This window comes from Cornus florida, unplaced genomic scaffold (genome assembly GCF_030987335.1).
Source record: "Cornus florida cultivar Cherokee Brave unplaced genomic scaffold, ASM3098733v1 CherokeeBrave_3.0.0_Hap2_Chr07, whole genome shotgun sequence".
NCBI classification, from domain to species: Eukaryota; Viridiplantae; Streptophyta; class Magnoliopsida; order Cornales; family Cornaceae; genus Cornus; species Cornus florida.
In genome coordinates, this window is record NW_026775577.1 from 41,708,298 (window position 1) to 41,726,267 (window position 17,970).

A 17,970-nucleotide genomic window follows, 5' to 3' on the forward strand; every position below is an offset into this window, starting at 1 on the left:
AATATAATAATAATAATAAAACATGAGCCGACTGATTAAATTGATGACCTTAAAAATTTCAATCTAGTCAACCAACTAGGAAACATCACGACATTATTGGACATGTTTAGTGGCACTATTTGGAAGACGGTCTAATATTATTATTAGGATAATATTATTCTAGTAAAAAAATGTAGACACATTATAAAATGGTCGAAAAAATAAAATAACATTAAAATTATCATCTATTGATCACCTTTTTTTTTCATGATCATATTTAAAAAATATTTTCTGTTAATTTATTAGGCAAAAGCTAGAACAAATTCACCATTTAATTTTTTTTCTGTAAAATCCACTTATCATTTGATTTTTTTTTATCCATTTTATACTACTGATGTGTTGAATGAGGTCCTTTGTAGGACAAATTCGTTATCACGAATGCTGCTTTTTTCCCGAAGGGATGCCAGACTCTTTTTAAAGTGAAACATTTTATGCAAGGAAATATATATATATATAGTAGTAACTTCAATTTATATAGATATTTATATAATATCTAGTGGTAACTTCAAGGAAATATATTTATGTAATATCTAGTGTGTATATATATATATATATATATATATATCATACAAAATTAATATTTTCATAACTTAGTAGTAATAATACTAATAAAGTATTGTTAGCACTAGTATGAGTAATATATACAAATATAACTTGGTAATATAAGTTACACACTAATTAAATACTCCTAGTTAATAAAATTATACAAGGTAAAATAATTCTAAGGAGTTGGCTCAAACGAGTAAATTATTTGGCTCCGTTGCCTTAAATCATTCAACTCTTCTTGGCACAAATAATTACTTAAAAGGGGATGTGTGAATGGCCGATACCATCATAGTTGACCAATATATATATATATATATATAATATCTATAAATATTATTTAAAAAAAAAAAAATTAAACTTATCTTCTAAAATAAAAAATTAAGAGTTGAAATCGACAAAGTAAAAAGTCTAGAGTTAGAAATCGAGAGATGAAATCCATTTCACAAACAAATTGAAGTTAGGAGTTGGGACTGAATAAAACTTGAAATACTCGAAAGACAAAAAGACAAGAAATTTACTCAGTAAAAAAGACCAACTTAGGCCCTAAGCCTGGCCCACAAACTCGACCCTCCAGCCAGTTTCTGAAGGCCCACATTCTGGGCCTGGGTTTGAGACTTTAAGGCCTGGACAGTGACCAGTCAAAGCCCAACGGGCCTGTACCCGCCAAATCAGGATCCGGATCTACTACTGCCCGGACCGTTTCGCAAACGGCGCCGTATCAGGTGCCCATGCCCACAGGGCCCACACATTTCACAACCTTGCCTATTCACTCTGGTTATCAAATCTGTTGGGAGTTGAGACGGAAAGAGAGAGAGATTAACACACAAGTAGTAGTAGTTCGTTAGTGGTTGTTTGTTGATCTGCTCACCTAAATCCATTTATTGCTTATATAAATTACACCCCAATTGGGTTCTCTCTCTCTCTAAAACCCTCCTCTCTCTCCCTTTACATTGCAGAACAACCCACCTTTCTCAGATCGCCAATGGCGGGATTCTTATCTCTCCTGAGGCGCATATACCTCACCATTTACAATTGGACCGTCTTTGTTGGATGGCAAGTCCCATATAATCTCACAATCCCATTCCTCCTCCTCTCTCTCTATATATGTATATATTATTATAGTGATCTGATCTGTGTTTAAATTTGTGGGTCTGATTGGGTATTTTTTTTTTATTATTTATTTATTTATATGAATTCAGGTTTCAGGTGCTGTATCTTGCTTTGAAAACTCTGAAAGAATCTGGCCATGAACATGTCTATGATGCCGTAGAAAAGCCACTACTTTATGCCCAATCCGCCGCCGTTTTGGAGGTACCCTACATCCGCACTTACTTTTTGAAATATTTCTGTACTTTTGAAGCTCCGTTTGTTTCTAGGGAAAATGATTCTTCCGAGAAATTTTTTTTTTTTTTTTTGAAACTTTTTTATGGAAGGCTGTAAGGGAGCATTGAACTAATACAGATGCTTGTGGATACTGAAGGTCAATTTGCACTTTTGGGTTTCATTTGGATTTATGGATTTGAAATGAATGGATTTAGGTTCAATTACTTAATAAATTTAGTTAAATTCAGTAATTTTTTGTTTAATGTTTAACAACGTGTATGGATTGAGAATATTATGTGTGGATTTCACATAATAATTCCAGAAAAAAAAGGAAAATGAAATGAAGGAACTAATATACTACTCTTTTGGGGGAGTAATATTTTGTTAGGTCAGGGTAGACTGTGTCGCACACACATGTATGTATTATCCTTTCAAAAATCAAACCATAGAATCAGAAATTATTACATTTATTTGATTTTTTTCTTTTAATTTGTATTGCTTAGAGTATATCTTGATAGTAAAGCCTTAATTCCTTGCACTTCACTTTCATTTTATTTGATTTCGTGTATCTTAACTTAACTAATCTCTTATTGTCTTTTGATCAAACTCAATAATGGAGAACAGATTCTTCACGGTCTAGTAGGTGAGCAATCTTTCTTGTGATGAGCTATGGTTTCAATTAGGAGAAATTTTGTATGTCAAACCAAATAAGCATTCACTTCTTTGTTCTGTTGCTTCTTTTTGTTTCATTAAAAGGTTTGGTGAGATCTCCAGTCTCCGCAACACTGCCACAGATAAGCTCAAGATTGTATGTAACTTGGGGCATCTTATGGAGTTTTCCTGAGGTCAGATAAATTCTTTTATTTTACATTCAATTGTAAAACATTTTTTTACTAACATAATGAAGCTTGCTGACGACAGACTCGGACTCATATACTTGTTAGCTCTTTGGTCATCAGCTGGTCTATCACTGAGGTGAGTCTTACATGATTGTCATTTAACTCGCAAACAAATTATATCTATACTAAAGATATTGGTTCCCTTCTTCAGTTATGCTTTTTAAATTTTCTATGGTGCAATTAATTATTTCCAACTCAGTTAGTGCTTTAGAGGATTTTACTAGTTTGCGCTTGGTGCAATTAGTTATTTCCAACTCATTTAGTGCTCAGAGGATTTTTCTAGTTTGCACTGGCTTGGATAAACTATTTTTACTTCTGTTGGGCCTTATAGACTGTTCAGTGTTACTACACTTATAGTCAAAGAATCTGTCATAGTAATGTAAATCACAGAGAAGTACTTGTATTTCTTCTTTTTGTGGGTTAATTTTGATGGTTGGCTTTTTTTCCTGTTTCACTCTATCGTTGTTAATGGCAATTTATTAAGTTTAACTACTTATAAACCATGAATTTCTTATCGGTCGCAGAAATTATCATGTGAGATGTGAACTCGCAAATATACTTCAATATATGCATCTTCCAAAATTTTATCAAGGAAGATTCATTTTTTATGGGTATGGGTAATTTGCCCCCCCCCCCCCCCAAGGTTTGCATTATAGTTACCTAGATACAACTTAGGCACATTTTGGATAAAGACACCCCTTAGGTTTGATAAACTGGACAAAGACATCCTCAAACATGATTTTTGTACATGTTTGCCCTTTGGCCACTGAATTGACCGATGTGAATAATCAAATTACCTATATACCCTCATTTTAATTAACCAAAATAACCCTCTCTTCTCCCTCTTCTTCTTCCTCTTCATTCTCTCTCTACCTCTTCTCCTTCACCCACATCTCAAACCCTATACCGCTTCATTGTTGCAACCACCACTGCCACCGGGAGATCCAACACCATGTCACTCCCAACTCCTCCTCAATCGCCCTCATCATCAACCCCATACTAAACTTCTCAATCCTCACCAAATTCCCCCAATTAGACCCACCCTCACATAACAAGACCTGCGACAAAGATCGATTTTCGGCGACCTTGTTGTCATCTTTAGCAACGTTGTCGATGGAGCCCGATCTTGATCCGACCCACGGCGAATATTGATTTTCCGTGACCTTGTCGCCAGTCACACCTCATGCATAGCAGCAGCGACCTCAGATCATAGCAGCGGCGAAACCAAACGAGTCTCAGACATACCCACCACTGCTCAGCCACCAAACACAAACCATCACCAATTACAAACCCAAACCCTTGCTGCAAGACCAAATTAGTACCATACCTACCCAGATAGTACCCAAATCAGCGTTCCCGTTCACCCAAATCAGCGCTCCTCTGCGTTGATAAATCTGGTTTGCCATTCGCCGACGTACTCGTGAATGTTCTTCCATGCGTATCGGCCGTCACCGTCCTTTTCACCGCCGCTGCCGTTCCGAGCTCGCCGTCCAATCATGCCGATGGCATTGTTTGCGATCTCTCCTATATATTTATATATATGTACATATCTATCTATCGGGTAGGTTTTGCCAATCCGAACGGGTCAGCTCTTTCCATCGCCCCAAAGGTTGTAGAGATACAACCACTTACCTTCTGAATCACTAGGTGATTTCAAGATTCAAAAGAATTTGTATATTTCTGTACAAAGAATGGTTCACAATGCTTTAGTTAAATAGGAAATACAAGGAGCTAAAAAAGGAAACTACAGGCTGTAACTACAGGCTGTATACTAACAAAATTTCCTAATTCTTAGTCATTGACTATCTATATTTACATGCCTATCATATCCCCTAAAATCTGGTCTTATTGAAACCGAATATCTCTTTTTCAACACTCCCCCTCAAGTCGGCTTGTAGATGTCTTCTATAACTAGCTTGCTTCTTAAAACTTCAAACTGTCTCTTGTGTAGTCCTTTGGTAAGGATGTCTGCTGCTTGTTCAGTAGTAGAGACATAAGGAATGCAAATCATACCACAGTCAAGCTTTTCCTTGATAAAGTGTTTGTCAACTTCCACATGTTTGGTTCTGTCGTGGAGGAATGGATTATGAGTAATTGAAATGGCAGCGTTGTTGTCACAGTAGACTCTCATTGGAGGAGAAACAGTAACCTTCAAATCTTCAAGGAGTCTTTTTAACCACATAGCTTCTCAAATCCCATGGGCGAGTGCTCTGAACTCGGCTTCTGCACTACTCGTCGCTACTACATTTTGTTTCTTACTTCGCCACGTGACTAAGTTTCCTCCAACGAAGGTGCAATATCCTGAGGTAGATCGTCTATCAATTGTACTGCCTGCCCAATCAGCATCTGTGTACACCTCCACTTGCAAATGACCTTGTTTCTTGAACATAAGTCCTTTACCTGGTGAGCCCTTTAAGTACCTCAGAATCCTGTACGCTGCTTCAAAGTGTTCCTGTCCAGGAGAGTGTATGAACTGACTCACCAAACTGACTGCAAATGCTATATCTGGGCGTGTGTGAGATAAGTAAATTAGTCTTCCCACCAATCTCTGATATCTTTCACAATCAACCATATTCTCAGGTTTGGCAGCTTCTAACTTCAGGTTGACTTCAATTGGAGTGTTAGCAGCTTTACACCCAAGTAGTCCTGTCTCATTAAGTAAATCAAGTACATATTTTCGTTGATTCATGAAAATTCCTTCTCTTGACCTGGCAAATTCCATTCCAAGGAAGTATTTTAATGCTCCCAGATCTTTGACTTCAAAATCTTTAGCAAGTTTCTTCTTCAGTTTGGTCAACTCTTCAATGTCATCACCTGTTAAAATTATATCATCCACATACACAATTAAAACGTCAATTTTCCCTTCCTCACCATGTTTGTAGAACATGGTATGGTTTGCCTGACTCTGATGATACCCATGACTCTTCACAACCTTTCCAAATCTTTCAAACCACGCTCTTGGAGGCTGTTTCAAACCGTACCGTACAGGGATTTTTTGAGTTTACAAACTTTGCTCTGACCCTTTTTTCCTTCGAACCCAGGTGGCAAGCTCATAAACACTTCTTCTTTGAAGTCTCCATTTAAAAAGGTATTTTTTTATGTCCAACTGATGTAATGGCCAGTTAGAATTGATTGCCAACGAATTGACTGTTAATGACAATAAGACTCGGATAGAATTTATTTTTGCTACAGGAGCAAACGTCTCTTGGTAATCAATGCGGTACGTTTGCGTAAAACCTTTCGCCACAAGTCTTGCCTTGTACCTTTCCACACTACCTTCAGCTTTACACTTAATAGTGAAAACCCATTTACACCCAACAATTTTCTGTCCTTTGGGCAAGTCAACTATCTCCCACGTTCCACTCCTTTTAAGATCATTCATCTCCTCTAACACTGCTAATTTCCAATTCGGATCATCTAGTGCTTCTCGAATGTTTCTTGGAACAAACAAGTGAGAAATATATGAAGTAAAGGCCCTATGTTTATGGGAAAGTTTATCATAAGACAAGTATTTGGCAATGGGATGCTGGGTACAGGTTCGGGTTCCTTTTCTAACAGCTATAGGGATATCAAGGTCTACAGGAACTTGGCTAGGTGACTCTGTACGATCAGAAATAGTAGGGACAACTGTAGACAAGTTAGGATTTAGAGTACCTTGAGTGTTCAGGGAGTCATTGCTCGGGACCTCTGATTGGCCTTGCTCAGGTACAATAGTAGGCTTTCTACTCTTTTGATGAGTCTTTTTCCTGTTACAAACTAGAAGCTCAGGATTCGGTTTTTTTGGAACCGTTGGTAGGATTTCTCCCCCTGTTGGAGATACAATAAGGCTCGGCAGATTAGGACTAGGAGGCCCTGGGTTTCTTGATTCTAGAACATCATTTCTCTGTTTAAAAAGATCAGTGTTCGGAGTAATAGAGTGTGAGACAATAGTTTTAGGTAAGGGAATATTAGTAGAAATTTCCCAAAAGTTTTCTTCATTCTCTTTCTCCCCCTGAAGAAAAGTTTTCTGAAAATAAGGATGATTTTCTAGAAAAAAGACATCTATACTGATAAACATTTTTTTTTTGTTTTCGGATTGAAGCATTTGTTCCCCTTTTTATTCGGGGCATACCCAACAAATACACATTTTTCAGCCCGAGGATCCAATTTAGACAGAAGTCTACTAGGTAAATGGACAAAGACAGTGCACCCAAATACTTTCAAAGGCAGGTTAGAATAAATCTGAGTTTCGGGAAAAGATTTTTTAAGGCTTTCAAGGGGTGTAAAATAGTTAAGAACACGAGTAGGCATCCTGTTATTCAAATATGATGCTGTTAAAATGGCTTCACCCACAAATACTTAGGAACATTCATTGAAAACATGATGGCACGAGAAACTTTAAGTAAATGTTTATTTTTTCTTTCAGTAATTCCGTTTTGTTGGGGCGTGTCAACACAAGTGGATTGGTGAAAAATTCATTTTTCTGTTAAAAAACTTCCTAAAACTTCATTAAAGTATTTGGTGCCGTTGTCAGTATGAAGAATGCCAATTTTTGTTTGGAATTGATTTTCAATCGTCATATAAAAATCCTTGAATAATTTTTCAACCTCAGATTTTTCATTCATTAAATACACCCAACACCAACGTGTATGATCATCAATAAAAGTCACAAACCATTTTTTTCCAGAAAGAGTTGTGATCCTAGAAGGGCCCCAAACATCACTATAGATTAAATAAAATGGTTTTGATGTTTGGTAAGGTTTGGGAAATTACATAGTATGATGACTTTTTGATAAAAAAACAATTCTCACAATAAAAAGATGAACAATCCAATCCTTTAAACAAAGTAGGAAATAATTTTTTAAGATAAGGGAAACTAGGATGCCCTAATCTAAAATGCCATAGCATTATTTGTTCTCTACCAGGGATAGAACGAAAACTACTTAGACCTTGAGCCTTTTTATTACTTGAAATATCATCTTCAAAATAGTAGAGACCATCTATCATCTTAGTACTGCCAATCGTCTTCCCCAAGTTCTGGTCCTGAAATTCACAATAGGATTCAAAAAAGATAACATGACAATTAGAGTCTTTGGACAATTTACTAACTGATAAAAGGTTACAAGCAAGCTTAGGGACATGAAGGACAGACTTAAGATCGATAATTTTTGAAAGTTTGACCAAACCTTTGCCTGCAATAGGAGAATAAGAACCATCAGCTATTCTGATTTTTTCAAAGCCAGAACAGGGTGAATAAGTTTGAAATAAATGAGAAAAACTTGTCATATGGTCAGAAGCCCCTGAATCAATGATCCATGGGGTAACAATGGAATTTGAACGTCAAGATAAGGTTTTTGGGTGGTTACCTGTTTGAGCAAGAGAAGCATTAGGATTACCAGATGAGGAATTAAATTTCAGCATTTTAGAAGATGATACATCTGTTCTTTGCTGAAGGGAAGTGCCTTGGCTTCATGAGCTGATGGGGCTCGGTTGAATTTGCCTTCCTGGTTGAATCTGCCTTCCTGCTTACTTTTCCAATTCGCTGGTTTACCATGAATTTTCTAGCAGGTTTCACGGGTATGGCGAGGCTAGTTGCAGTGGTCACACCAAAGGCGGGGGCTTTTCATCATGTTTCTTGCCAATATTCACTTCAGATGCGACCAGGGCAGAGGCCTTAACAGCACCATTTGATAACTTTTTTCCAAGCGTGACCAGCCTACGACTTTCCTCTCTTCGAACCTTGGAGAAGACTTCACTGATTAAAGGCAGGGGCTGTCGTCTAATTATTCTGCCTCTCACTTCATCAAACTCGACATTGAGTCCAATGAGAAACTTGAAGATGCGGTTGTCTTCCACCTTCTTTTTGTAATGGTTGCAATCTTCAGGCGATTTCCATTCATAATCGCTGAACAAATTAAGGTCCTGCCACAAACGTTTTAGAGAGTTGAAATATTTTGTAACACTGTTATCTCCTTGACGGATCTCTCCGAGTTTCAGCGTTAGTTCATAGACTTGAGATTAATTTCCCAAGTTTGAATACATCTGGTTGATATTGTCCCAGAGTTCTTTTGCTGTGTGGTAACACATATAATTAGAACTGATGTCCTCCTCCATAGAATGCACCAACCAGGTCATTACCATCGAATTCTCTGCATCCGAGGTCGAGTTGGATGAATCTTCCGGTTTCGGTTCCTTCTTTTCTCCCGTCAGGTAGCCGATTTTGCCTTTGTCTCGGATGTACATCCGCACGGATTGGGACCAGCGAAGGAAGTTTTCACCGTTCAGCCGAATTGTGGTAATCTGGACCGAGTGTGTCTCAGAGTTTTGGACTTGGGACTCAGAGGTCTTGGTCTTGGACTCAGGTACGTCATCAGACATACTAAATAGGCGATTTCAAGAGTGAAAAGAATCTGTATATTGCCGTACAAAGAATAGTTTACAATGCTTTAGTTAAATAGGAAATACAAGGAGCTAAAAAAGGAAACTATAGGCTGTGACTACAGGCTGTAACTACAGGCTGTATACTAACAAAATTTCCTAATTCTTAGTCATTGACTATCTATATTTACACGCCTATCATATCCCCTAAAATTTGGTCTTATTGAAACCAAATATCTCTTTTTCTACAGAATCGATATTGAAAGCCATAAGTAGCGAGTTTGACCAGGTAGTTTCATCAGTTACAAAGGAAATGAATACCCAATATATGTGTGTAATATTGGGTATATGTATTGCCGGCAATTCTGTGTGTAATATGTGTATGTGTACGTGTATATGTGTGTATTTACAGACGTGGATATATATCACAGAGAGTTGTGGTGGTAAGAGGAAGCGGCGGCGGGGGAACTGTGGGCGAGGTTTCGGAGGGTCATTTTGGTCAATTAAAATGAGGGTATATAGGTAATTTGATTATTCACATTGGTCAATGGCCAAATATGTACAAAAATCATGTTTGGGGTGTCTTTGTCCAGTTTATCAAACCTGGGGGGTGTCTTTGTCCAAAATGTGCCTAAGTTGTATCTAGGTGTCTTTAATGTAAACCCCCGGCGGGGGTGGGGTGGTTTATTTAGTAACATACTCACATGTACCTTTGATTACACAGAAATAATATTAATAATAATAATAGTAAATAAAATGATTAATGGGCCAGTGGCCTAGCGGTATCCGCGTCTTACCTCCCAAAGGGAGGTCAGGGGTTCAAGTCTCATAAGAGACAAGTGTGTGTGAGTACCAATTAGGAAAAAAAAAATAGTAAATAAAATGAAAAGTATCCATATTGATCTTTACAGTTCACACTCCTACTGATGTCTTTAAAAGCCGTCATTTTCTGTTGCTCTATCAATCCATATAATTATTCAGGCAGCAAATGTATTGAAATTTCAGTGGGTTTCCTTTCAGAAGAATCCCCACATTTTTCTTGATATTGCATTTTCAGTGTTAGGATCTTTTAGCTAACTTATGGATTTGATCTCTAAATCAACTCTTCTAAAAGCATGGGTGTGATTGCCTCCACCTAAACTGCATTTTATCATTGCCTATATCGGTGTCACAACTTTTGCATGCCACTACTATAAGGGCTACGATTACCATCCTAACCGTCCTACAGTTGCCACCTCCACTGTCATATGCCTCCATCACCAGTCGCTGTCACCACCACTACCACCTTTGCCACCAGGTTGTCTCCATCACTATGGCACCACCTCCTCTACCTCTGACCCACCCAAACTCCCATTTTTTTCGTATAAACATTTCTACTGGAACGCCATCACTACCAGTTGCAGTCTTCTACATCTGAAAATTCCACCTTCTCAAATCCGCACAACCACCACACACCTTATTGACATCTACAATGTAATAGCTGTTTAAAATCCATGGAGATAATGGAGTTTCTGAACTCTTTGAAATCGTTGCACTCTTGGGAATGAATTAATGAAACATGAAAGTCCAATACAAAATTTTGGGACCTTAGAATATTCCATTAACTAGAAAGCGAAGAAGTCCATAATTATATAAGATATTTTAAGAGGAAAGGGCAAGAGAGAAACATGGGAGCAAAAGAAGGAAATGGAAGTAATTGGGGATAGCAAAACCTCAATATACTTAAGGTATTAAGTCAACCTTTCATCTCTCTTATCCCGAAGGATTCCATTGCTTGTTGTATCATTAAAAGTTCTGACAAGTAAGCATAAGAAACGCTGCTCATTATGGGAGTAGGCACTTTGTATAAAATGATGTTGAAGGTTAGTTTCAGCACTTGGTAATGGCCTTTTATCTTCTGATCGTGAAGTAAGTGGCATGCTAGACAAAGAAGAGGCATGGGATGTCGTAGGAAACAATGAGATATCGGTCACATGACTGTCCAAAAGTAGGAGGATGGCTTTACTTTCAATATAGTATGGATAAAGTCTTAACTGTTGTTCTTTCAAACTTAGTGTGCCTATTTTCCGTTTCTTTAGATTCCAAGGTTTCTGGAAGCAGTTAGCATGAATTTTACCACAATGACATTTATGAATATGAAAAAGCCAAAAGATTTACTCAGTTACACTTGATTTAATCTAAAACACATCAAAACTAAAAGGTTGAAGTAGTAACAATTTCTGTTTAATATTAACACTTCAATATTATATCCAATACATTGGCATTTTTATTTATCAAGTAGTATATAATTCAAAATCAAGGCACCGGAAAATCTTTAATTCTATCAGGATAGTTAATATTTTGTTTATTCATGCCACCTTTTCATGGTTGTTTTCATCTGAAATTTTGCTCCCGTTATAGGAAAAGACCCCACTGTTAGTTCTAATCTGATAACCATTAAAATTTTCTTCCTGGCATTTTTAGATTATTCGGTATTCTTTCTTTGGCACAAAGGAGGCGCTTGGTTCTGCACCTTCTTGGCTGTTGTGGCTCAGGTATTGGCCATGTATTTTAGCCATCACAATGGAAGTAATTCTGTTTATTCTTTTTATTAATTTCAAAATTATGCGGTGCAGGTATAGCACCTTTTTGTTGTTGTATCCAACTGGCATTACAAGTGAAGTTGGTCTAATATATACTGCTCTGCCGTACATTAAGGTAACAAATTTAATGACGCATAAATCTGAGAGTACCTTTACTAATTTTTCTTTTATGTTAGAACTATATTTTTGGTTAAGTAATAATCTGCATGACACAACACAATTCCCATATACATTTGTCCTGCTTATGTTTAAGGATGGCTTTTTTTGGTTGTCTAGAAAAAATACCTTAAAATTGCAAAATGCAGTAATTGTCAAATGCATGAGAAATCATATTAGTGATAATTATGAGATTGTTGACATACATTCATTTTCTGTATAAACTTCTCCCTCAGCATATATATTATTTTTCTGAACCCCAGAAGTTTTCTTATTATGAAAACTCTATAATGACTCTCGAATGTGCCAGTCATTGTGATTGCTTAAAATTGCTCAAGAAGCTCATTCGGCCATATATACACGCATACACATTACACACCCATGAACCCACCAATTGTCATACAGCTACGGGGTTTTGTAATTTTACTCGACCTATTTCTTTTTCCCTAGCTTTGGCTCATTCTATTGGAGGATTGACCAAGGACAGTCCAAATTAGTATGAACAGCATTTCCTAATAGTTATACGTGCTATATTTCCCACGAGTGTCTAGCAAACCATTTGTCTGTTCCTACAAAATATTTGGATAGGCTGACTTCTCTGCTTAAATAGCATAGGCATCATAATCTGAAGGAAGAATTATATTGACCTGATGATTATATGTTCTGCTCACCTACTTATCTTAGTCCATCAGCGAGACCGGTTTAGATCTAGAATCCTCTTAGGCATGCTGAAAGTTGTGCTGTATAGGAGAAGCAGCAACGGCTTTCCCAACATATTCATTTCCTCTTTGAGCCTGTACCTGATCTTTCTTCCCCATCTTCTCGGTGTGGAGCGATATACAAGAAATAGATGCTCAGCCTGCAATGTCCGATAACGGCGCTGAAGTAGTGAATCATTCAAGTCAGTTTGTTATGTCTGATACCTTCTACTCAAGCATTATCTCTGTGTTTTGTCTAATCTTTTTATATGTGTGCACCGAGAAGTAATTTTGGTGAGAACAATTGCTTGAAATACGAGCACTGAATGAGCCGTGTGTTTTTTGCAGGCATCTGAGAAGTATTGTATAAGGATGCCCAACAAATTGAACTTCTCTTTTGATTACTTCTACGCCGGAATCCTTGCACTTGGAATTTACGTGCCAGGCATGAATCAGCATCCTCTGTGTCTGCTAATGTTTCATTCTTCTCATCCGCTCGTAAAATACTAGTTCGTTCATTTTTGTTTGCTCACTGCTAATCAATTGAATGGTATGATCTATTGCAGGCAGCCCTCATATGTATGGTTACATGCTTGGGCAGAGAAAGAAGGCCCTCGCCAAATCGAAAAGGGAGTAGAATACAGGATAATTTTTTTCAGGTTGAAATCATGGTTTATCAGAAGTTGTATGTGTAGTAGTGTAACATCTCTGTTGATTAATGCTTTGGGTAGTTTTTTTGGTTTGGAGGCGTTTATCAATGTGTTTGTGTGTGAGAGAATGCACATGTTGTTGAGGGTGTTTGTATCTCCTAAAAATTCATAAGAAGGTTTGATTAGAACTGATTTAGAAAGTGGTTGTTGAGTTCTTAGCATTGTGCTTCATTGTGGTTCACTATTAATTTTGTGTGTTTTTTTTTGGTGCCTATTTTCTTCATGTCCTAGAAAACTATATATATTGAAATGTTGTGCAGCGAATTTAATAAATATATATATATATATATATATATATAGAAATTAATATTAACATTTTCTACTATATTAATATTGAAATTAATATTAGCATTTTATATTGAAATAGAATATTAGCATTTTATACTGAAATTTTAATATATATATATATGTTGAAATGTTGTGCACCGAATTTAAAAAATAAAAGAAAAATCATAATTAAAAAGGAAGATGAAAATAAAGAGGAAATTTTTTTGACTTGTTTTTGTTCATGGGTCGGGAATCTTAATTAATCTCTTGTAGTTGGATATATAAGGGCGTTTAGGGTTTGGAGTGGCATACAAAAACTAAGTGAGGGATTGAAAATTTATAATCTCTAATTTTATAAATAGTGAAAACTTTTGTCAAATTTCAACCGTGACTGTTGCTAAATCACGTATAAATTATTATGTTATGTTCTTTGTGTGTAGATGTGTCATGTTTACTATCTTGGGTTGTTGCTTTTGTCATAACAAGTTTTGATTTTTACTCAAAAAAAAAAAAAAAAACATTTAAAAAGCCAAACACTAAAAAAATAAAATAAAAAAATTCTAAAAAAATATTTTCAAGATAACTGTGCTAAAGACCGAAAAATATATATATATATATATATATTACAGTTTTTTTTTTGGGAAACAAACCAGACTACATAAAACCAAGATCGCAAAGGTTAGCCAGTGCGGTCACCGGGATGAGAACATATAAACAAGAAGCAAAACACAAAGCAACCAATTAGAGGTGTACACAGAGACGCTGCAAATACAAAGGCATTCCAAGCCCTCCATATTACATTTTGCTGAATTTTACAGAACACACCCACCGGAGGATTAAATTCGGCAACACCAAACCATGTCCCATAGTCCATGGCGACTGACGAAATCCTAGCACTTACAAGCGATGAATCCGCCATGGAAGACCACAACAGCACAGAGAAAAGACAGAAACCAAAATAACACCCAGAGAAATTTAGAACGAAAAGAGAAACAAAGAAAACCAATACAATAACTGGGTCAAAAGGGAAGATCGGTGGATATGGATATGGATATGGATCCATCTGTTGGCCACCAATCAAAACTCCTGATCCAACAGACCGCATAAACCATGAACCCATCCAGCCGACCACCCACATAAACAGCTAACTTGAGACTGGAGGGAAAATAACCCAACCGAATACATCATGGAGAGAGGAAAAAACAAAAAACAAAAAACAAAAAACTCTGATGAACAGAGAAACTTCTACGGGAAGACAACTCTGATGAAAAGAGAACAAATATAAGATGGAACCAAGAATTGATCTAGCTGGGAAGAGTTTGGAAGGAGAGGGTGAAGATCCCAACATAATTTATGCATTAAAACTCCAAATATATATATATATATTACAGTGAAATGTTTTACATGGATAACATTTTGTGTTGAAATTTTTGCTTACTGATAGACACACAGAGGACAGTAAAAATACAATTAGGAACTATTATAAATAATTAGAGTAATGAACTATAATAATAACATATTTATTTAAGATAGGTGATAAGAAGTTGTGCGAAATTCCACACAGTCGACTACGACTACTGGGTCAATTCTCTTAAATATATAATAAATTTTTTATGTTTATATTAAAAAACTAATAAGTATTAATTTCAAATTTTACTTTATTTTATTTTATTATTATTTTATTTTACAAGTAATAGAATTTTAATAAAGGTGCGTCCAAACTCATGGATTATAATTTGCTACCCTCCGTTCCAAAATTCTCTTGAGGTGTTTGTTTGTTTGGAGAATTAAACTTTTTATGTTAGTGAGTTTTAATATATATATTTTTTATTGTATTGATATCAGTGAATATTTAAATTTATTTTACTAAAGGACAACAAAATTTCATAATTAGTGTAACAACTTGAATTCAGTGGATCCGAATCATTAACGGGTTATGAAATAATTTCGGATTCTTACCCAAACCCAAGGACATACCAAAGACAAAACGGTTATTTCTGAATTCATTCACTTGTTAACGGGCTTCATTAAGTCTCAATTAATTAATGTGTGAAAGTACAAAGAATTTTTCCCCAATTGTAGAGAGAGAAATTTTACACTCTCAATAATCTCTAACCTCTTTCCCTCTTAATTTTCCTTATTTATAGACGGTTATAACCAACTCTGAGTTGGACCTTACTTGTTCTCTTCTGTCTGGACTCGACTTTTTGGATCTTAACATGGGCTTCCGCAATGACTTCTTGGATCTGAGCCCATTCAGCGTGGACTTGCTCTATCCTGGCTATTCATACCCGACCCGTTCTTAACAATACGGATCATATCAAGTCCGAGTCATTTTTTATGTTTTCATCTGCTCCCAATAATCTCTCCCCTCATTAATGGGGTGAGATTATTGAAAAGACACAATCTTGGTCTGACACCTTGGAGTGATGACACGAGGAATGTACAAAAACCCAAACTTCGAGATCTGCTGCGCCACTTTTTGCCTTGACCTTTTGAATTCTGTGTCGCCTTCGCCTCTTCTCTTTAAAAACCCCGATCCTTTCAACTTTTATCTTCCTTTATCATACCTTACTTTTATTTTCTGTTGCCTTCCTACACTTTCCGGCGATCCTTCTTCAATTTCTCCGGCGAGTTTTTCCTTCACGATTTTGGCTACTGTGCTGTTGCTGTGTACATCACAAACTTTTAAGGTTAGTTTTTTTTTTTACCTCTCTTTGAAAAAGACACCTTTACTGCCAAAATAGAATTGTTGCTTGAGTTATGATACGCGTACGGTTTTTAAGGTTGTTTTTAGCCTTCCTGGGTTCCCAAAGTTCTTAAATAAATAAATATAGAGTCCATAACTTTATGTCCAACTTATTAAAATAAATCAACCATGAAGTTGGTTGGAAAGTAACTTTTTTCATAAGATATTTATTTAAACATTCTTTGTAGATATCCACATTAGTGCCTGGAAGAACCCGGCTTTACTTGCGTTGGATTTGTAACGTATTTTGCATAAAACAAGCTCCAATTGAGGTTCAGGATCATCAGCAAACCTTGACATTAGTTACTAATTTAGATTTTGATATAGGAAAGCTGCTGTCTCTAAAATTTTGGACTCGCAAGAAAATTTCCTTATTGGTCCTTTCTGTTTTAACAAGGAGCAGTAATATCTTTATTTTCCATTTGTTATTATGGTATTGAATAACACACCTTTTTGCATGAAGACTACATGTTATTCTGTGCAAAGAATCCTGCTTAACTCACTAATGGTGAGGTACGACTCTGCTATGAAGTTGTCAGCTCCTCTATTATGGTTTGCAATGTGTCTTACTTTGATAGCTTCCTTGTTCTCCTAGTGTGCTTGTTCTCACCTTCTAGCCACAGCTTTGAGATATAGAGCAGCATGCTACTGTTCCCTCTGATGCATCACGAGTCGCTTGGAAGCTCGGCTGATAGACTTTTTTAGTCTTTGTTTTCATTCATATGCATCTTTTTGGATCTACAATTGTGGTTTTACTTTGTTTTTAGTTGATCTATGCAAATTTTTAAAACTGTTTGTTAAAATCTGCATGATTCAATTCTTTATGTACAGAAATTGTTTGTAATTGGTCAATAGGACTACGGTTGGCAAATTTCGTAGAACAAAACTGAGTCTATAACTTTTGTTTTAATCTATAATTTAGATAAGAAATATTCAAAGTTAGTGTTAGTTGATTATCTTCTACTCAAGGTCGAAGTAGGAATTTCAAGCTACTTTCAAGGATATGTAAATAATCTTCTTCTACAAGGATTAAAAGGTAATTTAACACGTTGTTACGCTCTCCAAAATTAGGATTCGTGCTTGCACATTCTTGTTTTCCTAGAAAATTTCTCACTCTTTTGCAAAACCAGATTGTGTTTCTCTGATATACCAAGAATACAAATGAAAACACCATTTCATATTGTACTTTTGCACCATTTCATACTGTACTTTTGTTTATTTTTCTATTAAAACAAGTTCTATTTACCTTTATTTCAAGTTTATGCTTTATGTTTGTCATATGCATGGGAATGCTTGTGCAATGTGTGATATGAAAATGCTTTCCAAGAAAAGGCTCTCCGTTTTTTTTTTTTTTTTTTTTTTTTTTTTTTTTTTTTTTTTCTTCTTCTTTTTTTTGGAAGTTATAGGCTCTTTTCTATAATGTTTATTTTCCGAAACAAATTTTCTTTTCCAGTTCTCTCTTTCCGAGAAAATTCCTCTCACCCTTCACAGAGGGTAACTTCTCTAAAATCCAAAGACAAAAACCACCAATATGGAGCCAAAGCAACTAATGTTCTTCCCTACCGAGCTAGTTCCAAACCATCCACCACCACCTTAACCATGACCAGACCTCCACTGTCTTCTAGACTTCTACGAATACTCACT

At 36.1% G+C, this 17,970-nt stretch overlaps 1 protein-coding gene across 1 annotated transcript; it reads left to right on the top strand.

Annotated features, from left to right (window-relative positions):
* Positions 1-1,389: 1,389 nt before the first annotated feature.
* LOC132267107 (very-long-chain (3R)-3-hydroxyacyl-CoA dehydratase PASTICCINO 2) lies at positions 1,390-13,468 on the top strand. Its single transcript, XM_059768162.1, has 9 exons — positions 1,390-1,638; positions 1,785-1,896; positions 2,533-2,551; positions 2,665-2,753; positions 2,830-2,883; positions 11,628-11,698; positions 11,780-11,861; positions 12,949-13,045; positions 13,167-13,468. The coding sequence occupies exons 1-9, from the start codon at positions 1,568-1,570 to the stop codon at positions 13,235-13,237; spliced, it is 666 nt and encodes a 221-aa protein (XP_059624145.1). The 5' UTR covers positions 1,390-1,567; the 3' UTR covers positions 13,238-13,468.
* The last annotated feature ends 4,502 nt before the right edge of the window (positions 13,469-17,970 follow it).

Excerpts from the sequence above, each read along its gene's own strand:
- LOC132267107 (XM_059768162.1), top strand. The coding sequence starts at position 1,568 with ATGGCGGGATTCTTATCTCTCCTGAGGCGCATATACCTCACCATTTAC. Across the intron at positions 2,884-11,627 it reads TCAGCTGGTCTATCACTGAG|ATTATTCGGTATTCTTTCTT; the intron begins GTGAGTCTTACA and ends TGGCATTTTTAG. Across the intron at positions 11,862-12,948 it reads CTGCTCTGCCGTACATTAAG|GCATCTGAGAAGTATTGTAT; the intron begins GTAACAAATTTA and ends TGTTTTTTGCAG.